At 32.0% G+C, this 23,960-nt stretch overlaps 1 protein-coding gene and 3 pseudogenes across 4 annotated transcripts; all 4 read left to right on the top strand.

Moving 5' to 3' along the window:
- Window positions 1-4,420: 4,420 nt before the first annotated feature.
- LOC143590106 (hyoscyamine 6-dioxygenase-like) lies at window positions 4,421-6,068 on the top strand (annotated as a pseudogene). Its single transcript, XR_013145406.1, has 4 exons — window positions 4,421-4,758; window positions 4,825-5,085; window positions 5,293-5,611; window positions 5,701-6,068. The product of XR_013145406.1 is annotated as a hyoscyamine 6-dioxygenase-like (transcript).
- Window positions 6,069-7,700: 1,632 nt separating this feature from the next.
- LOC143590107 (hyoscyamine 6-dioxygenase-like) lies at window positions 7,701-9,645 on the top strand (annotated as a pseudogene). The gene is made up of 4 exons (XR_013145407.1): window positions 7,701-8,084; window positions 8,173-8,424; window positions 8,618-8,936; window positions 9,022-9,645. The product of XR_013145407.1 is annotated as a hyoscyamine 6-dioxygenase-like (transcript).
- A 709-nt stretch (window positions 9,646-10,354) lies between these two features.
- LOC143590109 (hyoscyamine 6-dioxygenase-like) lies at window positions 10,355-12,229 on the top strand. Its single transcript, XM_077070692.1, has 4 exons — window positions 10,355-10,837; window positions 10,925-11,175; window positions 11,572-11,890; window positions 11,978-12,229. The coding sequence occupies exons 1-4, from the start codon at window positions 10,643-10,645 to the stop codon at window positions 12,227-12,229; spliced, it is 1,017 nt and encodes a 338-aa protein (XP_076926807.1). The 5' UTR covers window positions 10,355-10,642.
- Window positions 12,230-20,980: 8,751 nt separating this feature from the next.
- Window positions 20,981-22,631, top strand: LOC143590110 (hyoscyamine 6-dioxygenase-like; annotated as a pseudogene). The gene is made up of 4 exons (XR_013145408.1): window positions 20,981-21,277; window positions 21,363-21,615; window positions 21,871-22,196; window positions 22,279-22,631. The product of XR_013145408.1 is annotated as a hyoscyamine 6-dioxygenase-like (transcript).
- Window positions 22,632-23,960: the final 1,329 nt, after the last annotated feature.

Genomic DNA, 23,960 nt, shown 5'->3' with positions numbered 1-23,960 from the left:
AAGTCCCAAGTTCGAGCCTTCTTGAAGCAAGTTTTCTTGTTTTTTTTGTGTTTTCTTGGTTTTTTTTGTGTGGTTTTTTATATAAACAATAGATTTTTGTATTTATAGATTTCATACTAAATCAACCAATGAAAAAGTAAGGTATGTAGTGTTTAGATTTTAATTTATTTTAAATACGTTAGTTTGAGGTATTATTTTTTTGGTTTAGTTTTGATACCGTATATAACGTAGCCGATACCAACTGAATTCCCGTCAACTTACGAAAACGACGCCCGGATGTAACCAACACATAACTGCCCGATGAGCCCCGACGCAACGCGCCGGGTAACAACCTAGTTAGATCAAATGAAAAGCTTATTTTAATAAGAATATAAGAATAATAAAATCATTTCACATCATAGTTTTTGGAATATTATTTATCTGATCATGCAATAATTAAGGGAGGATTTCATCAGCTTATTGTTTATTTTGAGGTTTGTCTAGTATGTCTTGAATGGTATATAAACATGTTTATTTGTTAAATTAAATATAAACATATTCAGACTAACGGTTGGGGGGGTTGCTCAAGGGCCAAAAACGTTTCTCTGGCGACCTGTAACTAACGGTGTTAGGATTCTGTTAGTCACGGATCGTTAGGAACAAATATGTTAAAAGATGGGACCGTCAGCAGCCAATTCATTAGTTGGTATCGACATCGACCAAAAAATGATAGTTATGATTAATAAAAACCAATACACCTAAAATAAAATACATTTTACATTTTTACTTTACTCTAAATCTAAATCTACTTCTAAAGTTATATCAGAATATGATTATAATAAACTAAATATAATACAGAAAGAAAGCTAAAAATTAAAAGGCATATATCAACGTTTTTAAAACCGGGTAAACCGCATGCAGGCAAGTGACTGGTACGTTTTAGTCCAGTAAATTAGGCGAACGGTCTGTAATTTGAAATGTTAGTATTACCGGCAATACCGGTTTATATAATCATAACGGTTTAAGCCAAAGTAAATTTTATTGTTTAGACTTTAGATCAAAGATTTTTAGCGCCATGTAATATTCACCTACAATTAAAAGTTTTAAGTTTTAACCATTTCTGAGTCTTACCCTATTAAGGTTAAATATCTTGTATTTAAAACATTGGTATTTATAAGATATTTTCTATTTATAGGCTAAATAAGATCACTATAAATAACACAAGTGGGCTCCAGAGTCATGACCGATTGTCAAAAATAGCTATAAAAGTCAACAAACTATAACAGAAAAGTCAACACAAAGTAAATGCGCTAAGCCCGAGTGCTGAACACGTGCTTTGGCCTATGTAACACTAGGTTAGGAACCCGTGTAATGACAATGAAAACAGTATAATTAATAAATCTTTAAATATGTTATATGATTAAAATTACGTATTATATATACTATTGAAAAATGAAAAGTTCATAAATCTCTAAATTACAAATAGGTTGCAAGTTTTATATATACAAATAAATTGCTAAAGTTTAACCGGAAATTAACAAAACATATTTTATATAGCAACAAAGCATATAAAAATTTTATTTTTTTTTATTTTTATTATTTTATTATTTTTTATTATTTTTATTATTTATTATTTTTTTTATTTAAACTAATTGATAGTTTCTCTAACCATTGATGAGGTCATCTGATGTCTAATAATTGTTTATACTATTATCTGCAATTCACAATAAAAGTTAACCAAACTAACCATGATTTAATACCCAACACTTGTCTCCTTCATTCAGTTCGATTTGTACATTCATAATCAGTCCAATAGATCGAAAGAGAGAAAAAAAGGAAAGAAAGATTGGCTAAATTCATTTAAGCTCGATTTCAAAATAATAAGGATTTTGTATTCATATGTGACACCCATATTGCTAATCAAAATACTGGACAATGATTGTTCCGATTCCAACCGGTCCATACGAAATTAATCACTTTGACCTTCTACCCAACCCGTTTATGTTTTTGATCTTGTAAATAAGGTTTTTTTGGTCAAAATAACCTAGAATAATTTGATCAATTGATTTCTATCCAACTCGCTAATGTTTCTGATCATGTTTTTATCATGGTAACATCCAAATTTGTCATTGACAAAAGGGATCTATTTCACACAACCTGGAACATAATATAAACCAAGAGTCAATATATTTCAAGTTTGTGAGAATAGTAAATAAGTCATTTGGACAATCATAATCAATAAAATGGGTGATGCAATGAACATAACTTTATAATATGAATCAAACTCCATTAGTTGTAATCCACAAATGCTAGATTATGAATGGATGGGATAATGATAAGGCTAGATAAGGAATGTTTTAAATCTTAATTAAATTTTAGTTTTAAATTAATAAATTTAATTAGAAATTATAAATTAATACATAAGAGTGCCACTTGACAAACTATTAGACCAACTAAGAGGTTTGTGGTTCAACCAATATTTTTGTTTATTATAATAGTAGATTTGGAAAAACATGTTTTGAATCTGCAATTGGTTCTCAGGTAAACTCCAAATGAATCTGGCAAACAATTATATTTTAAGAGGTGAAATTGAGTATGATTTCATGTTTGTTTTTGCAAAAACTCGCTCAAAGTATCATTCTTTAATGGCTGGTCAAAGTTCTAATATTTTTAACTGTTACTTGAATTATTGACGGACTATTAACCTATCCAATCATCTACTATAAAACTCTTTTTTTTCTTTTTTTTTTGTCATAGGAGTTCTAATGCTATTTGAAATTAGATATTAATATTTTGTTAAATAAAAGTTATGTTTATGTTGTTTTCAAAGTGATATACTAATAAAAAAAATCTAGCATTCACACTTAAAACAAATTCTGTTATTCTTTATTTTATTATTATTCAAAAGATCAAATAAATTTATATTTTTCTTTATATAACTATTTAAAAGATATAAACAAGATCAACTTACTAAAGTAGACCGGTGAAAGAAAATAATACTGATTTTGTTTCATTCATTTACAAGTTTAGTCGAGACTTGTTTGTGCGAAATTCACCGGTGACTTTTCACCTTAGTTTAACTTTGCATGTTGTTTCATCATAGTATAAATTTTGCCCAAAGATCTCAAACAGCAACATAGGTACTTACTTTTGATTTATTTTGCACTTTATGGTTTATTTGGTCAGTGTTCATATGTGAAAATCTAAAGAACATCTATTTTGCAAAGCTTGAAGAGTCCAATGTCTATTATGATTAAGCTATCAGTAAATAAACTTTAAAATTAAGTGTTGCATCCACTTGTGGCCATTATGTGTAATTGTACAGTTTGTCATTTTGTCTTTCCTTAATGTGGTCCTTTCTTTGCCGGATTGTTGATCGGGGTGTTACCTATACAAGTCTCCCTAGTCGGTTGGTATAGGTCAAGATATGTAAAGTTAACCAATCTTGATCAAAGTAAAAGTTAAAATACAAAGAGTTTCAAAAACCCTTAAAAATTATTAAAAAAATAATACTCAAAATATAAATAAAAACGCAAAATGTAAAATAACTAAAATGTTTCCTCCGTAATCCTCATTCATTAAAAAAAACCCTTAAAACAAATTCGCATTTACACTTAAAACAAATTCTGTTTGAAGTCTCTTTATTTTGTTATTATTTAAAAGATCAAATAACTTTTGTATTTTGTTTATATATTTATTTTGGGGTGATTTCCGTCTATATTACGTGGTAGTGACGTGACAAACGTTTTTCATTCTTTTTACAAAACCATCATAGACAAGTCGCTTGTGTTGACCAACACATGTGTATGGGTTGTGGGTTGCCTTTGACCGGATGATTACCGGAGTGACTTGACCTCATCACTCATGAGAACATATTTTGTTAATTTGTTAATTCTCTATCAACTTCAATAACCATGGACCAACAATTGGCCGAAAGGCCCGAAGCATTGAACATTTCATGTCTCTCAAGAGTAGAAGTGGAAAAAAATCTGGAACTCGATTTGTACACGGTAATACCCGAAAACCGAAACCAGATCCGATATGCAATCTAGTTTACCCAAAAACCGGAACCGGGTTTTTCCAACACCCGAAACTGGGTTCTTCAAATACCCTATGATCTATAACTGAAATTATACGAAAAATACCTGAAAAATACCCAAAAAAAACTGCAGCCCCTTGAAAAAACCCAATCTATACCCGAAAATATGGTTTTTTCAATACTCGAATAACTGGGTATTCAAATACTTGGTTTGAGAATACCCGGTCAATACCCGACCCGAACCCAGTACATAGGGTATAGTTTTTAGAGACAATACATGGACCCCGAACCCAGTTCAATACCAGAAACCGGGTATTAGAAAAGCTGATTTGTGCAACTCTACTCATGTGTAAAAATCAAAATGGTATCTAGTGAGCATACAATATTAAGAGGTTGTGGTCATGATTTCATCACATAATTTCCTAAATAAATGGCTAGCCGGCACCCGACAATTCAATTAAACATTCATTTAGAAAGTCAACCTTTAAGCCTTTGTATCATTAACACAACAATAATCACCATACAAATCTTGCATATCAACAACTATGGCAAATCTAGTTTCAACATGGTCCAAAACTACTCAAATCATACCCGAAAACTACATCTTCCCCGTCGATGAACGTCCAGGATCCGTCGATATTCCGTTATGCCAAAACATCCCACTGATTGACCGCTCTACAAGTCATAGTCAAACAGTTCAAGAAATATTACATGCTTGTCAAGAACTCGGATTCTTTCAGGTTTGATAATCATTTAATTTGATCTAGTTTCAATTTTTTAGATGTTAGGTTAAATATTATAATAAGGTGATCAATCATGGAGTTTCAAAAGATCTTATTGATGACACCATGGAAGTATTTAAAGAATTCTTCAACATGCCTAATGAGGAGAAGGAGAAACTATACTCGAACGATAGCTTGCAAACTTTACACGAGCGGTTATAACTATCTTAACGAAGAAATCCATTTCTGGCGAGACAATCTACGACATCCGTGTCATCCAGTAGACGAATGGACTCACTCATGGCCCGAGAAACCTACCAATTACCGATAATTTGACTTTTACCTGTATAACAACCTTGAAATTGAACGGACTGTCTAAACTGAAGCAAGTCGGCTGGTTTGAGTTCAATAGTTTTGAACTTGATAGTTTGCATGTTTAATAGTTTCATTGCCTTGTTAACAAACCGGTCATTTAAATTTTATAATTTATATATAAAAATACATCTAATGTTTGATTTTATGAAGGTTAATGGTTCCTGCTTTGTTTTGAAGAGACATTATTGGAAAATACTCGTTAGAAGTGCGTAAATTGTCGTTGAAAATGTTGGAGCTAATTCGTGAAGGACTAGGACTTGAACCTGGATATTTCGTAGAAGAGCTAACCGGGAACCAATTGTTGTCGATCAATCATTATCCTCGATGCCCAGATCCCGGTTTGACACTAGGGTTACCGAAACACGCTGATCCTAATATTATAACCGTGCTTTTACAAGGAAGCGTTTATGGGCTTCAGGTACTCAAGGACGAGAAGTGGCTCGGTGTTGAGCCATTACCTAATGCTTTTGTGGTTAATATTGGCCACCAATTACATGTATCCGTTTACGTCATTTTTTAATCATAATTTAACTAGTGTTTTTCGACCTAACACGTGTGAATAATAGTCTATGATACTGTTTTCAGATAATTAGCAACGGGAAGCTAAGAAGTGCGGAACATAGAGTGGTGACAAACTCAAGGGAGGCTCGGTCAAAAATTGTGAGTTTCATTAGTCCTTGTATGGACACCGTCGTAGAACCAGCTAAATTGATGATTGGCATTGATGCTCCTCTTTTTCGTCGCTTCAAGTTCAAAGATTTCTTGAAGTTGTACGAAGAGAAGAAGGGAGACATTGAAGCCGTAATGGAGGTGTATAAGATTAAATCTTAACAACATATGAGTATGATCATGTTAACTAATGTATCAAGAATAAAACCTTTTGTCAAACTGTTTTAATTTGTATGTAACTGAGTTTGGGGCATGTTATGGTCTAGTCTGGTTCATGACATATCTTTTCTTGGGATTTAATACCAATATAAACATATGACAAGTCAATATTTTCAAATCATAATTAAATCATGTACGATTAGTGTGAAAATGTCGGCCATGCGTAGATCTTTGTATGAAAACACATGTAATCTTTATACATAAAGACGGTTGTATCATTATACATAATGATTTGCAACCTTCCGAGGGTTTAACTAGCCTCTAAAAATTGTTAATCTCGTGTGGAATCAGCGGCTGTGCATGCCGCGTCTGCAAATTTAATCTACTGTTTGAAATATTTGTGATTTAAGTTTTACCATAATCAGAAATGCAGCAGTAGTTGGATTTTTATCAGACGCGTTTATTGCAGTGTGGTTTACGGTTTAGCAAAACAACTAATCAAAGCACTATTTAATAGCAAAAGTAACATAACATCATAATAGATCAAACTATATAACAGTACTGAATATATAATTACTTGTTTTAAATAACTAAACTCAGTTTTGATAAGCCTATAAATCATAACCTCGACGTTGGTAATGCGCATCCAATCGTCAATAATAAGCCTGACATTCAAGATCTTATGCTCGTGTCTAGACTCATCGAACCCATATAAGTAATAGTTATGCGCACCGTTAGTGTAAGAATCAGGGAGTTTAAATATCTTACGCGTGCTCAGGTTAATAACGAATGCATCATGAGTGTTACTGTAATATTGCTTCAGGTTCCATCTAAGGCAACTAAAAAATACTAAGCTGTTCGAATGTTCGGCTTGAGAGGCATGATCAGCCTCATCAAGTGTCATGAGATGAGTGACGGGTCCACCTTCATGAGCGGCAATGAGAAGGTGTGTTTTGCCTGTTGAAGCGTCGTAAGCGGTGATGAATAAGGCGGTGTTGTGGGCGCGAGTGAGGTGGAGTTTGGTGAATGATGGATCGGAGGTGTGAGAGAGTCTCTTCTATGATTTCATGTGGAGCTAAAATCTCTGCATCATTTAATTGTTCTTCTAAGCTTTTCATTTTCTGAAGAAACCAAAAAGACTTAAATAAGATATGTTTAATTTTGGGAGATGACAAAATCGATAGCCTCGTTTACTAGTAACATGTGTTGGGAAAAAACAACGACCTAGCCAAAAACGGTATACAAATAATGCAGAATTAATCTTTGTTTGACTAAACTTTTTCCCGGCCACGAATCTAAGAGGATGCAAACAAATAGGGAATTTTAAATGCAAAATGAACACAGGAATTTTAGGGCGGGAAACCTCTTAAAACCGAGAGTAAAAAGCACGGGACTGTTAGAGTGCTTCAAATCCAATATCACAAATAATAGCAATGCAAAGTTTTCTCTAGGAAAACTGGAGGTATACACAAATCATCATATACGTGGAACAAATAATCTACAAGTATATGAAATAAAAACAAATGAGTAAAAAGTAATACCAACTAAAGGTTCCTGAGTCTTCTCAAAAGAAAAAAAAAAAAAGAATGGGGCACTAAAACTTCTCTTAGAAAAATAAGCTCCCAAAAGATAAAAACCCTATATTCTTTTCTTTTGTTTAAAACTCTCGATGACTCACAAAGCCCACACAAAAGACTTACTACAAAAAAACAATAATAGGAATAATAATATAGTTTTAAAATAACCCTTGTGGACACCCTTGTTAAATCACCAATTATAGGGTGCAATAATAATCACAAGTCGTCCCAAAAATAAATGGATCGCCCACAGCTGGTGACTTTTGAAATATAGACTGGCATTCATTTCAAAACACAAATTATTGAAGCCTTCAAATTGTAAATCTACAACAACAATGATCACCACACAAATCTTACAAAAATACAACTATGGCAAATCTAGTTTCAACCTGGTCCAAAACTACTCAAATCTTACCCGAAAACTACATCTTCCCGGTCGATGAACGTCCAGGATCCGTCGATATTCCGTTATGCCAAAACATCCCATTGATTGACCTCTCTACAAGTCATAGTCAAATAGTTCAAGAAATACTACAGGCTTGTCAAGAATTCGGATTCTTTCAGGTTAATTCTACATTTCATAATTCATTTGATCCCATTTCAATTCTTTTGAGTTTAAGTTTTGTAATTTGATATTTTAAGTTTTAACTAGGTGATAAATCATGGAGTTTCTGAAGATCTAATAGATGAAACCATGAAAGTATTTAAAGAATTCTTCAACATGCCCGATGAGGAGAAGGAGAAACTATACACGAATGATCCGACAAAAAGTTATAAACTTTTTCACAAGTAGTTATCATTATGCTGAAGAAAAAATTCATTTTTGGCGCGACAATCTACAACATCCATGTCATCCTATTGATGAATGGGTTCACTCATGGCCCGAAAAACCTAACAGTTATCGGTAAAAAGATCCGATTCACAACCTTGACTTTTATGATTTTTAAGTATGGTTACGTGCCTAAACTAGTTCGGGTTAAAATTGACCGTTTTTTAAATGTATCAATTTGATTCCTGTTTGATGACCCAAATTTACTCTTTGTATGATTTTTAATGTATGATTTTATAAAGATTAATGTTTCTTGTTTTGTTTGAAGAGATGTTGTTGGAAAATACTCATTAGAAGTGCGGAAAATGTCATTGAGAATATTGGAGCTAATTTGTGAAGGACTAGGACTCGAACATGGATATTTTGGAGAAGAGCTAACCGGAGCTCAGTTGTTGTCGATTAACCACTACCCTCGATGCCCGGATCCTAGTCTTACGTTAGGGCTTCCAAAACACGCTGATCATAGTCTCATGACTGTGCTTTTACAAGGAAGCATTCATGGGCTTCAGGTTTTCAAGAATGGGCAGTGGCTCAATGTTGGGCCAGTGCCTCATGCTTTTGTCGTTAACATCGGTCACCAATTAGAGGTGCCCAATTCCACCATGTTTTAATCGTACTTCGGTTGTTTTCGATCTGAAAATGTGAATTAAAATTGGTTGAACTGTGTTTAAGGTAATTAGCAACGGGAAGCTAAGAAGTGCGGAGCATAGAGCAGTGACAAACTCTAGGGAGGCTCGGACATCGATTGTGAGTTTCATCAATCCTTGTCAAGACACCATCGTAAAACCAGCTAAATCGGTGATAGACACAGATGTCCCTCTCTTTCGACCCTACAAATATAAAGATTTCTTCAAGTTATTCCATGAGAAGCAGGGAGACACTCAAGCAGTGATGGAAGTTTATAAAATTAAACCTTAACAACATACGGTTACCTCTTGTTAATGTTTCAAAAATGAAACCTTTTGTCTAATGTTTCAATCTTGTATGGTTTGGTTATGGGGTTCTAAAGCATGTATGGTAAACAATAACCGAAACTATAACTTATTACTTTGAGGGGAGTGATCTGCATTTTTATAGCAATTTCGCCTCCGTCATTCCATAGAACAATGTGCTTTAGTTTGTAGAAAAGTACTTCCAACATACAAAAGGTAGTCTTCCTTATCAATACCTAAGAGGTGGCTTGCTTTGTTTTGAAGAGACATTGTTGGAAAATAACCATTATAGTATCTTGATCTGAAGTTTAAGCTACATATGGAACAAGAACATTTTAATTATAGTTTGGTGTGACGATATTGGTCTAAGAGAAATGTTTTGGGTAGATGAATCAAATTTGGAGATACGGAGTCCTAGTTGATAACATCGCTCCGTATCCCCATATTTGGTTTGACAACAATGGGAAGTTCCGGAATTGGACGAAAAAATGTGACAATGGATGTTTGAGAGAATTCAAAGGACCATGATGATGTTCCATGCATTTTAGCTTCCCGATATTTATTTTGAAAAAAAAACCATTATATCACATAAAACTATCACTACTAGAAAACAAGTCATTTTCCTACAAAAATTTCCTACAAATATCCTGCGGCAAGTAGTTCCAACAGACTTCCAACAAAAAAAATAAGTTTCAATTTTGCTACAATATTATCTAATAAACATTATGTTAAGTCAAAATTGTTTTTGTAGAAAAGTTGTAGGAAGTTTACAACCACATGTTTTGTAGTAATTTTGTAAAAAAAGTTGTTGAAAAACGGATGAAAATGATTTTCAAGCACATGCTTTTCGAACATAACTTTTTGTTGGAAAACTGTTAGAAACTGGATTTTCCAACAAGTTTCCTACGAATCAGTTGTAGAAAAGCATCTCTTTTGTCTAGTAGTGTATTAGAGAATTGAGAAATTCTTGATCATAAATACTAAAGTACAAATATTGTGTTTTAACAACATGATATTTTAACTTATTCTAAAATTATGTATTATTCCTTTGCATGTGTATAAAGTTTGTTTTAACATGCTTTTTTATTAATAAACATATACCAACAATATGACAAAAGGCCTGATAATAAACCATTTGTTTTCTTTCCTTTCATCTTTCAAGTGTAACAATCAAAATAATATCCAGCAACCATCAGATCTTTACAGGTCGTTGTCGTGAATCTGTCACAAAATCTGCTAAAAAATATGGACCGCCCGCAGCAGGTGACTTTTAAAATCTTGACATTCATTTTAAATACACAAAATATTGAAGCCTTTAAACTGTAAAACTAATCACAAACACATATGGTAGATCAACTACTATGGCAAATCTAGTTTCAACTTGGTCCAAAACTACTCAAACTTTACCGGAAAACTACATCTTCCCTGTCAATGAACGTCCAGGATCCGTCGATGTTCCATTATTCCAAAACATCCCACTAATTGACCTCTCCGCAAATCATAGTCAAACTGTTCAAGAAATACTCGATGCATGTCAAGAATTTGGATTCTTTCAGGTTAGTTTCGTAATTTATTATTTCACTTTGTTTGATCAAATTTCAATTCTTTTGAGTTTAAGTTTTGTAATTTGATATTTTAACTAGGTGATCAATCATAAAGTTTCTAAAGATTTAATTGATGATACCATGGAAGTATTTAAAGAATTCTTCGGCATGCCAGTTGAGGAGGAGGAGAAACTATACACGAATGATCCGACAAAAACTTGCAAACTTTACACAAGTGGTTATAATTACGTTAACGAAGAAATCCATTTATGGCGAGACAATCTACGACATCCATGTCATCCTATAGATGAGTGGCTTCACTCATGGCCCCAAAAACCTACCAATTATCGGTAAAATGATTTGAATCACAACCTTGAGTTTTATGAATTTTACTCCATAAAAATGTCAGTTCGATTCGCATCAAAAGGATGGCTCGACATATCTCTTTGTATAATTTTAGCAGGCCCAATTACTAGTTATATAATTCTAGTAAGCCTAAACAAACACATGAACAATTCTTTTTGTCTATCTTTAAAACATTAACAAGTGAACTATGATTTATACAAACAGTATAATCACAATAGTAATACAAAAATGATTTAGGATTTTTAACTTTTAAGCACTAATGTAGAATTTGAATAAATTAAAAACTTTTAGCTAAAGTTATCCAAATATGTTCTTTAATAGTTAAATGTAATTTGTCATCTCTAATGTATGAAGGTTAATGTTTCTTGTTTTGTTTGAAGAGATGTAGTTGGAAAATACTCATTAGAAGTGCGGAAATCGTCGTTGAGAATATTGGAGCTAATTTGTGAAGGGCTAGGACTCGAACATGGATATTTTGGAGAAGAGTTAACCGGAGCTCAATTGTTGTCGATTAACCACTACCCTCGATGCCCGGATCCTGGTTTTACATTAGGTTTACAAAAACACGCTGATCCTAGTCTCATAACGGTGCTTTCACAAGGAAGTGTTAACGGGCTTCAGGTTTTCAAGGACGGGCAGTGGCTCGGTGTTGAGCCAGTGCCTCATGCTTTTGTAGTTAACATCGGTCACCAATTAAAGGTGCCAATTTCCACTGCTTTCTGTTCATGTATATAACTTTTTTATCAACCTAAAAATGTGAACAACAATCAATGGAACTTTTTTCAGATAATTAGTAACGGGAAGCTAAGAAGCGCAGAACATAGAGCAGTGACAAACTCAAGGGAGGCTCGGACATCGATTGTGACTTTCATTAGTCCTTGTCAGGACACTATCGTAGAACCAGCTAAATCAATGGTTGGCACCGATGTCCCTCTTTTTCGACCCATCAAATATAAAGATTTCTTCAAATTGTTTGAAGAGAAGAAAGGAGACACTAAAGCTACTACGGAGGTTTATAAGATATGGACCTCATGTTGATGTATAAAAAATGAAATGTAAGAATAAATATATGGATATGTATATTTATATATGACCATCATTATCATTTATATAATAATTAGATCAAAATATAAAATTATACCTTATAATTATATTAGCTAGATAATTGTTGATGGACCAAATTATCCTTTCTTGCTAATCAAGGGTTTCCCCTTAGGTGTATATAAATATATGAAGGGACTAATTAACATCATACAATATAACCTAAACCTCACATAATAATTTGTGACCCTCTCTTCATATATTATTCGGTTTCTCAAGAACCCTAATCCCCATCATTGATATACATACTAAAGGGGAACTCGACCAAGCTGACTATCATGTCGTCTGAATCTTTCTTATCAGCCGTGTCTTTTCTCTCTGCTGTGACAGGTATGTTTTAGTTATAGGTTTATCATATTATTCATGTTTTCCATTACCAACGTTAAGAACTGATCAACATGTGGTATCAAGAGCGATGTTGATTAATCAGTTCTTCATGTCTTCTATTAACTCAGGATCTAAAACCAAAAGATATGGACTAAAATTTGATAAACCCTATTTTTTTTCCTTTTCAATTCATTATTCTGAAACTTTTTTTTATCACGAAAAAAAAAGTATATAATACTATTTAGATGATAATTATTTGTTTTCAAAACCTTATATTGATGGTTGCTGTTTTACTTATGGCATCGTCATAAGAATTGCATCTTTCTTTGCGTACTTATTAATACGTATATGATTAATTCTTTGTTTCATGAATATTCTTCTTTTGTTTATTATGTTTATCATATATAATTATTTATAAGAACAGAGAATTTATCACAAGAAAGTCAATTATAGATGTATATATGCAGTTTGAATGTCTTGTAAGTAAAACAAAACTATTAGAATTTTTGATGATCTCGTGTTCATCATAATTCTTGAATATTACATATATTTTTGATTCAAATAAAGATTAAAATCTGTTATGATTATTTAGGGGAAATAATTTTTCAAATCTAACTTAAAAGTTTTATTATTTTATTAAAAGATTTGAATCCTCTTAAAATAGTAAACAGATATTTGTTAATCACTAAAATATTTGAACCAAATCATATCACTACTAGACGGGTGTCCGCGCGATGCAGCGGGTGTGTGAACCTGTTAATCACGTAACAAATATAAGTGTTTATGGTTCGGTTAAAACCTTGAAATCGTTTAAACCAGTCATTGTTTTGACTTCTTTTTTCTTTTTCTTTCTTTACTTTCGGTTTGTTGGTCGGTTTCAAAACTTTCAAAATGTAGTGAACGGTTGGTTCACGGTTTATACTGGCAACCAACCATATGAAACCAAACCAGACTGTAAATGTTGAATGCATTTTAATGTTTTTATTATTAATTATTAGATATGTTTTTGTAATATATATTAGATATAGTTAAAATTTAATTGAACATAATCTTTTTATTACAAATAACTTGGCTGTACAACTTCAAATTAACATAATTGAGTATGATTTTCATTTTGTGATCTTTGTTGTTATTATTTCACGTCCTAGATCTTCCATTAATATTTATATTTATGTGGCTAAAATTATCATCTTTTTATTTATGATCCTCTCAAGTTCATATTATGTTGATGTTTAGTTTAAATTGATGGTACTTTTAAATTAATAATTATTTTAAACTAAATTTATTATTAAAGTTTAAACTGTGAAACCAAACTGGAACCATGCCGTTAGTAACGATTTGGTTTCAACTTTCAATGGTTGACTTTGGTTTTGGACTACAAAAAAATCTATATTAACGGTTGGACTCACAAGTTTAACTTAAAAACCATCAAAAACGACACTGAACACCCCTACGTAACATACTAATTTATTTAAAATGAAAAAAAAATTACAACAATATCATATCCAAATTAAAGAGAATAAAATGCTTGTTTTTATGATGCAATTTGTTTATAAAAATATTAACTTATGAAAAGGTTATAGTCGTTTAAAAATCATGGGTGGGAAGTTAGTTTACAAGTTAAATTAAAAACATAATATGGTTAAAGATGAGGGACCAAACTTGTAAGTTAAATGAATTGTGTTTAAAAGACATGTTTACCCTTACTAATGCATGTACCTTATGCTTTAAGTGTTGTAAATTTCTTAAAAATGGGTGTCTTAATTTGCCCTTGTTTGGTGTATTATATATAGTATAGATTAATTTAGTTGGTAAAGATCAGGAGTTAAGGGCTTAAAGCGTTTTATGGGTACTAGGTGTTAATGGGTTTTCAATAATGGTTTGGGGTCATGACCCATATCCCCATAAACCCGAAAACTCCTAAATACCGAAAACCCGCTAAAAACCGAAAACTGACCATTCCCGGGAACCCAAAATTCCTGAGAGTTAATTCCGAGAACTAAGGTTTTACCGGAAACTTAAAAATCCTTACCCCTAGACATTTTTTTTGCTAATAACTAATTAAATGTTTTGTAAACCTTAAATATTATAACTTTTTACAAAACACAAAAAGACTTAACTTGAATGAATTTTTAATGTATCACTTCTGCCCAAAGGTGATGTGTTACATCAATCTATCATTCAAGTCTAACTTAAGCTTTTTTTAGTTTTGCCTAACATGATTTAAATGTATCACTTCTGCCCAAAGGTGATGCGATACATCTATATCAAGCAAAACTAACTCGTGCATGATTAAAATGGTTGTCTCACTTCTGCCCAAAGGTGATGTGTTGCAATTGTTTTGCACATATACTTAAGTAAAATTTAAGTCTGCCCAAAGGTGATTTATCTTTTATTTAAGTAGAATTTTATTAGTTATATAGTCTATTAGTTTGATGTTAATAATAAACATATCACATCTTCAATAAAATATAATGATCCTCACATTAATAATCCTTCATTAATCTAATGATCAAAAATTTTAATATGTATTTTTAGTATCCCATAACATTACTCACTTTTCTTCTATAAATAATTATCTCATTCAAATCATCCACTCCAATCTCAAACCCAAATATGTTTTGCTTCATAAAGAATTTCATTAACTTTTAGCTCTTCTCGTTTTTTGATTATCCTCAAGACATGACCATCTCATTGCTCCTTCTAATAATAGTAATAAAGAAGAAACCTAGAGCATGAAAAATGGGATGAGTCAAACAGAATGTCTCTTATGATAATCAATAAACTCATGCTATCAAACAGAGTTATTCTGGATTTAGTTTTTCCTAAAACTAATCTAATATCTATTAAATAATTAAAATAATTCATAAGATGCGTGCATTCATTCTAAATTCTAACTATAAGGTTAAATGGCATTATTGAATACGTCATAATACACAGTTTCATGACCCAAAAAATTAAGGGCTCACACATGAAAATAAGTACAATTTTCCAGTACATTATATACTAAAATTTTCAATAGTACAAGTTGATGCCTTAAGAATCAACTATAACACCCAAAAGTACCAAAAGAAAATGAGTGCGTTGATCGGCGACATATGTACAAGAAAAGAAATGTATGGTACTAGAAAGTAAGATGTTATTCAACTCACTTCCATTAAATAAAACCTAAAAGAGGATAATACTAAAGTTCATGGACAAAATACAAATATTTTTTAGCTTCAAGTTCTCTAAGGAAAAGTCTCACCACAAATATATACTAGGCATAAGCAACGAGACTATCCATAATTTAAAAGAAATTGCTAAAATATGTAGTCACATACTCATGATATTTAAGTCTGCTAATTCTAATATTCCAACTAACACATGATAGGTTGAGTATAGTTTTATACGTTTCCTTACCAAAATTCAACAAATAACTAACTTGAGAGTTAGTGACAAAATTAAATGCTAAGGCATTAGAATCATAATTAACTGTCATTTAGGTACGCTTTATGATACCTTACAAAATCTGGAGATTATTCAGAACTCAGTATTAATACTTAAGCTACATTATGACGGTTATAAGGTTTGCATAGACAACATAAAGTCACCATTACCTTAAACTCTCATATGATTTGTTATCAATATTTGGATTGAAACATTTATAAAATACAACTAGATGATACTATATACTTTCACAACTTTTGTTATTGTGCAAATAAAATTTAACAAAAGACAAATGAGACATATAAAATTCATCCATTAAAACCAAATTTCATGAGAAATCATGACATGGTTAATGAGGGTGATTTTTCATATAATTTTAAATCATGTGTTAGATTCCCTAAACATTGTTTGGCTTAAGAAATAAGTATGGGTCAACCAGAAGTTATATTTCACTTAAGTTAGTGGAACTTATTCAAACAGAATATTCAAACATAATTATTTATAATTCAAAAGACTATTTACTTGTATCTAATCTGTCTTCTATCATTCATGGTCTTAAAGTGATCCATTCATATATACTTAATATAATTTCTTCTAAATATGTCCCTAAGTTTCTTATGACACATAAAGGAAATCAAAATAAGTCTAATGTATGTATGAAAAAAAAAAATTCCCACATCATGTACATCATTGAAACTTCTCATGTAGTTTTCCTAGAGATATCGAATATTAGTGGGAGCCTTAAGTGTCTCAATCATAAATTACAAGATTCGCAAGAGGTGAGGGAGTGAAAACTTGATATTATATTAATTACACCTCTTGTACAAGACACTGATCCATCACAACACTATTCCATCAAAACTTATCTCTGTAGAATTTACTACTACTCTTACAAAAGTTTCGGTGTTTCTTAAATATGGGCATAATCCGATTTCATACTGAAATAATCCTCACAAGAGAAACTATGACGACTTACATCATTAACTCATTTTTCTATTGGTCTTTAAATATTGACCCTAAGCATGCAAATTTTTCCTAAAGGCTTCTAAGGTCAGTAGGAGCAGTAAAAGTCCTTAAAATGACTTGTAAGAAGTACAAGAGGCGGGGGGAAGAGAGTCATTAAATTTTACTCTATATTTAAACTCCAATTGCACCTCTTGTACACTATACCGCACCTACTCTTATATACTTAGAATTCTAATAATGATAGCAGCCTAACCAAGAGCTAATCCATAAAATGGAGACTTTTAAAATTACCCAATAATCAACTCAGGAGGCCATCTAAGTTTTAAAACCTACTAACACTGATGATTATGTAACCTCCCTAACTAAAGTTGAAATAGATGTTGGAAAGTTTAATGATCCTACCCCTTATAATTAAACCATTAGCGTTAATCATAATTGACTCCATAAGTCAGGCTAACGTTTTGAGATTTGGTTGAATCACCTAAGAGTGTTCATAACTAAACTAAGTCCCAATACAAAACGTTAAGACAATAAGAAGCACGATTGATTGCTAAAGGTTATATTCAAGGATAAACCAATTATCAAAGAAACTTCTTACCTATATTACAAAAGATTTATTTAAGGATCATTATTGTTCTAGTAGCTTATAATAGTTACGAGCTACATTAGATGAACATTAAAACAACTTTCTCTAACAATCAGCTTACATATTTATATGTTCATAAAACAACCTAAAAGTTATAAACTGAAGGTCAAAGAACATTTAGTCTATAAGTCAATAAAATCCATATATGGGTTAATATAAACATCAAAATATGATGAAATCTTTATACAATTATTTTCATAAAAAACAAGTGGATTAATGTACCTACATCAAGATGAGTGGGAGCAACTAAAAACAAAACTTGTCATTATATAGATGACATTCTTCTGACAAGTACATGTTACATGATTCAAAGCATTTTTCACACATACTTTGATATTATAGATCTCAGAGATATTCCATACACATGTAACAAACAATATTGCTCTACTTTAGAGGATAACAGGATCACATAGATTATTTCCTTATGCTTAATCAAGTAGAAGCCTTATATAAGTTCAAGTCTATACTCGTTTAGATATTACTCAAATTGCAACACACTAGATATGTCTAGATTAATGTGAGAAATCAAACCGGTTGATTACTCTAAAACTTTGTTATATTCAAATATAACATAATGTAATTTTCGGGATATATTCTTATGTCAGAAGATAAATCTATCTCATGGAGGAGTCATAATGAACTGATAACAACAATCTAAATTTTAATGGCATAATATGTTGGTTAAATCACAACGCAATTGCCAATAAATTTTGTTGAAAATTTTTATTGGACTCACAAGTTATTAACTCCATATAAATTTTATATTGAAGACTTATTTCGATAAAGTCAGCTACCCTGTTTTCTCAAACAGTAACAGTTCGAGAGGTGCTGCATTAAATTTCGATTTGAAATACATTAATCGTTTATGAACGAATTGAGGAAACTACATTTTCATATCAAATACATTCATGATATGCTTAAGGATCCTATAACCAAAGCTCTGTCACCCATAAGTCTTATGAAAGCGCTTATAATAAAGACGTGACTATTAATGACCATGTAATTGTATATCGTTAAATGAATGACTAATTATTAACTTTCCTCGTCAATTTTGAATTTGTATGTCTCTTAATATGTTCTGCATGCGTAATGACATATAGACAAATTAGTATACAAATCAAATATTTGAAGGGTTTACTTATAAATTTTAATCATAACTACTTAGGTTTTAAATAAGGACTGCAGTATGATTAATGGGGGTCTTGAGCTGATGTTCAATTCAATGACTGTATTTCTCTGCTCCAGTTTAATTTTAAAGCTAAAATGAGTGTTAAAATCTGCAGACTAATCTAATACTCATAATAAATTGTTACTCGGCCAAGTGGGAAAATGTAAGAATAAATATATGGATAAGTATTTTATATATGGCCATCATTATCATTTATATAATAATTAGATCAAAATATAAAATTATACCTTATAATTATATTAGCTAGGTAATTGTTGATTGACCAAATTACCCTTTCTTGCTAATTAAGGGTTTCCCCTTGGGTGTATTTAAATATATGGAGAGATTAATTAACATCATACAACATAACCTAAACCTCACATAATAATTTGTGACCCTCTCTCTATATATTATTCGGTTTCTCAAGAACCCTAATCCCCATCACTGATATACATCATAAAGGGGAACTCGACCAAGCTGACTATCATGTCGTCTGGATCTTTCTTATCAGCCGTGTCTTCTCTCTCTGCTGTGACAGGTATGTTTTAGTTATAGGTTTATCATATTATTCTTGTTTTCCATTACCAACGTGAAGAACTGATCAACATGAAACCTTTTGTCAAATGTTTTAATCTTGCATGTTTTGGTTATGGGGTTCTAAAATATGTACGGTAAACAATAATCGAAAGTTATTGCTTCCAGGGGAGCGGTTTGCATTTTTATAGCAATTTTGCCTCCATTCCATAGAACAATGTGCTTTAGTTTGTCGAAAATTACTTCTCAAAATACAAAAGGTAGTCTTCCTTATCAATACCTCATAAGTGGCTTGCTTTGTTTTGAAGAGACATTCTTAATTTGGAGTTTAACCTACATATATGGAACAAGAATATATTCATGATAGTTTGGTGTGACGAAATTGGTCATTTTTGGCTCCCTCATTCATCAAATAACATTTAATTTATCTGGATTAATCGTTATCCAGCTTATGCATATTTAAATCTTAAAAAAATGTATTAATAATACATAACTTAATGTACAAAACCAATATTATACAAAGTTTCTAATTGAGAATTTCAGTTTAAAGCTGATAAGGATCCAATGCGGATCCATTGCGAGGACCTGGTTGGCGAGTGTAGGCTTGAGCCAAGTAATTTGCTATGAACTCGTTGTAGCGATATGCTTTGAACATATGGTGATTGCTCAACGTAACAACTCTTTTGCAGGTTCAACAATAATGGGAAGGTACGAATTGGACCCAAAGAAATGGGACAATGGATGTTCGAGAGATCGCTGAATTCAAAAGATCCCAATGAATGCATCAATTTAGCTTCCAGATATTTATATTGAAAATAACTATTGTATTGCATAAGACTACAAGAGAATGGGAAATTCTTGATAATAATTATTGTCTTCTAATTAGTTTGATATGAAGGATCTGGAGGTTGAATTTATCCTAGGTATAATCATAAAAAGAGTAAACGATGGTTGATCTATGACTCGATCTCATTACATTGAGAAAATATTGAAGAATTTCAATTACTTTGACTTTTTTCGATTAGTACTCCTATTGATCCTAATATCAAGCTTATGTCTAATCAAGGTGATTCTATTTCTCAGCTAGAGTTTTCGAAGGTCATTGAATGTTTGATGTATGCCATGATTAACACATAAACTTGCATAGCTTATATTGTGAATAAGTTGAGCAGATATACTAGTAATCTTAGTGCTCAACATTGCCAAGCAGTAAACACAATACTCCTTAAACACTTGAAAGAAACAATAAATTATGCTTTGTGTTATTCAGGTTTTTCTTTAGTTTTGAAAGGATATTCTGATACAAGTTGTATAACTAAGTAGATGTGTATTTTCTCTTGAAAATGATTTCATTTCTTAGGTAATTTGTATCACTTGACAATGAAACGCAAAAATGAAGAACCAAATAAAAAAAAATCAAAAACTAAATGGCTAAATCAGAATATAAACTATAAAATAAAAATTCAGAATAACTTTGTGGCACCGAGATCCTTTTTCAAATTATATTATATCTAATAAAAAAGATGCTATATGGTAATAATTCAAAAAGTTATGTTTTAGTGGTTGATGACTCATTCTTAACTATTTATTTGTATTTTTCTTACATGTCTCATGGGTAACAATAATAATAGTATCCACCAAGCATCAAATCTTTAAAAGATTTGAACCCTTTAAAACTACAACAACAATAATCACCACACACCTCTTACAAATCAAAGACTATGGCGAATCTAGTTTCAACATGGTCCAAAATTACTCAAATCGTACCGAAAACGACATCTTCCCCGTCGATGAACGTCCAGGGTCCGTCGAGGCTTCGTTATGTCAAAACATCCCACTGATTGACCTCTCTACAACTCGAAGTCAAATAGTTCAAGAAATACTTCATGCTTGCCAAGAATTTGGATTCTTTCAGGTTACATCTTCATTTAGTTTTATGTGCTTAATTTCATTTTTTTAGAGTATAAGTTTTCTAATTTGATATTTTTTGTTTTAACTAGGTGATTAATCATGGAGTTTCTATAGATCTAATGAATATGACACCATGGAACTATTTAAAGAAATCTTCGACATGCCCGTCGAGGAGAAGGAGAAACTATACATGAACGATCCAACAAAAAGTTACAAATTTTTCACAAGTAGTTATAATTACATTGATGAAAAAATTCATTTTTGGCGAGACAATCTACAACATTCGTGTCATCCTATAGATGAGTGGGTTCACTTGTGGCCCGAAAAACCTACCAATTATCGGTAAAATGAACCGAATCATAACCTTGAGTTTTATCATTTTAAAGGTCTGGTTACGAGCCTAAACTAGTTCGGGTTAAAACTAACCGTTTTTATATATAAGTATCACCTTATTCTTGTTAAAGTGACAACCCAAATTAATAGTTATGCAATCTTTTTTAGCTAAATATATTCAAATAGGCTCGTTAATAGTTAAACGCCATAATTTGTCATTTCTAATGTATGATTCTCTGTTAATGTTTGTTGTTTTATTTGAAGAGATATTGTTCGAAAATACTCATTAGAAGTGCGGAAATTGTCGTTGAGAATGTTGGAGCTAATTTGTGAAGGACTAGGACTCGAACATGGATATTTCGGAGAAGAGCTAACTGGAACTCAGTTGTTGTCGATTAACCACTACCCTCAATGTCCGGATCCTAGTTTGACGTTAGGAATACCAAAACACGCTGATCATAGTCCTCATAACTGTGCTTTTACAAGAAAGCATTCAAGGGCGCGGGCTTCAAGTTTTCAAGGATGGGCACTGGTTCAATGTTGAGCCAGTGCCTCATGCTTTTGTGGTTAATATTGGTCACCAATTACAGGTACCCATTTCCACCATGTTTTAATGGTACTTTAGTCATTTTTCGATTTAAAAATGTGAATGAAGCGCGGAACTGTATTTAGGTCATTAGCAACGGGAAGTTAAGAAGCGCGGAACATAGCGGAACATAGAGTAGTGACAAACTCGAGGGAGGCTCGAACATCAATTGCGAGTTTCATCTTTCCTTGTCAGGACACCATCATAAAACCAGCTAAATTAATGAGCGACCTTGAAGTCCCACTTTTTCGCCCCTTCAAATTCAAAGATTTCTCCAAGTTATTTGATGAGAAGATGGGAGACACTAAAGCAGTGATGGAAGTTTATAGAATTAAACCTTAGCAACATATGGATATCTCATGTTGATGTATCAAAATGAATCCTTTTGTTCTAATGTTTTAATCTTGTATATTTTGGTTATAGGGTGTTGAGGTGTTCTAAAGCATGTTTGTTTTTAAAGGCCGGTACTATTAGAAGAAAAAAAAGGGGACTACTAGCAATATGAGAAACCAAAACACACAACAAAAGAAAAATAAATATAGAATCACAAATACCAATACCCTCTATAAAAGGAAATTTACGAATTTAAATTTGCACCATTTCCCCCATTCAAGGCTCGATGACCTCTTATTACTACGATATTTCACCCACATAAAGAACGCGACATGGATGCCGTTCACCACTTTGGATATTTCAAAAGGCTCGTTATTAAAGATGAGGTCATTTCTAGATTTCCAAAACTTACTAAACATGTTACCACCGATATAGATTGAACGGCAGACATTCCTCCTTATTCTTCTTGATCTTTTTCTTGGGTAGTCTTCCGTTTCTGGCGAGACAATCTACGACATCCGTGTCATCCTATAGATGAGTGGGTTCACTCATGGCCCCCAAAAACCTACCAATTATTGGTAAACTGATTCGAATCACAACCTTGAGCTTTATGATCTTTAATAAATCCGGACAAACGGATAGGTTTGGTGATGGGCCTATACAGGTTCGGATCAAGACAACCGTTTAATACAAGTATCAATTTGTATCATGTAAAAAGGATTAGATCACTCTTTGTATAATTCTAGCAGTCCCAATTACTAGTTATATAATTCTAGTAGGCCTAAATTGACTTGGGATGAGAGGATTAGGCGTGATTTGATAGACCTAACCTCTCCGAGGACATGGTTGGAGATATGAATTCTTGAAGAAGTAGGATTAAACTTAAAGATTTTTAGGGAGAAATGAGCACCTTAAGGCTACTATTTACGTTATTTTGGTCACACACCTTATAGTATTATTATTATTATTGTATTATTACTATTATTGTTTTTATTATTATTATTATTATTATTATTATTTCATTTACTTTATATTGTCTCATACATATGTATTACAGAGCTGAGGGTCTCTCTGGAAGTCACCTCTTTATCCCGTTGGATAGAGGTACGGCGTGCCTACATCCCACCCTCCTCAGACCCTACTTATAGCTTTAATGTTGATGGGACTTAACTGGATATTATTGATTGATTGATTGATAATTCTAGTAGGCATAAACAAACACATGAACAATTCTTTTTCTCTCTTTAAAACATTAACAATGAATTATGATGTAATACAAAATGATTAGGAGTTTTAAAAGCTAATGTAGAATTTGAATAAAATCCTTTTAGCTAAAGTTATCCATATAAAATCCTTTTGTCACATCTAATGTATGATTTTATGAAGGTTAATGTTTCTTGTTTTGTTTGAAGAGATGTTGGAAAATACTCATTAG

This window comes from Bidens hawaiensis, unplaced genomic scaffold, assembly GCF_021521415.1.
Source record: "Bidens hawaiensis isolate Kalapana, Puna unplaced genomic scaffold, B.hawaiensis_p1.1 tig00038170_1, whole genome shotgun sequence".
NCBI classification, from domain to species: Eukaryota; Viridiplantae; Streptophyta; class Magnoliopsida; order Asterales; family Asteraceae; genus Bidens; species Bidens hawaiensis.
The sequence above is the reverse complement of the archived record's forward strand: the minus strand, read 5'-3'. Positions and strand labels throughout refer to the sequence as shown.

What these genes read in the sequence shown, in the direction of transcription:
- LOC143590109 (XM_077070692.1), top strand. Translation starts at nt 10,643, where the DNA reads ATGGCAAATCTAGTTTCAACTTGGTCCAAAACTACTCAAACTTTACCG. An exon ending in CAAAAACCTACCAATTATCG is followed by an intron (nt 11,176 to 11,571) that starts GTAAAATGATTT and finishes TTTTGTTTGAAG; the next exon opens with AGATGTAGTTGGAAAATACT. An exon ending in ACATCGGTCACCAATTAAAG is followed by an intron (nt 11,891 to 11,977) that starts GTGCCAATTTCC and finishes AACTTTTTTCAG; the next exon opens with ATAATTAGTAACGGGAAGCT.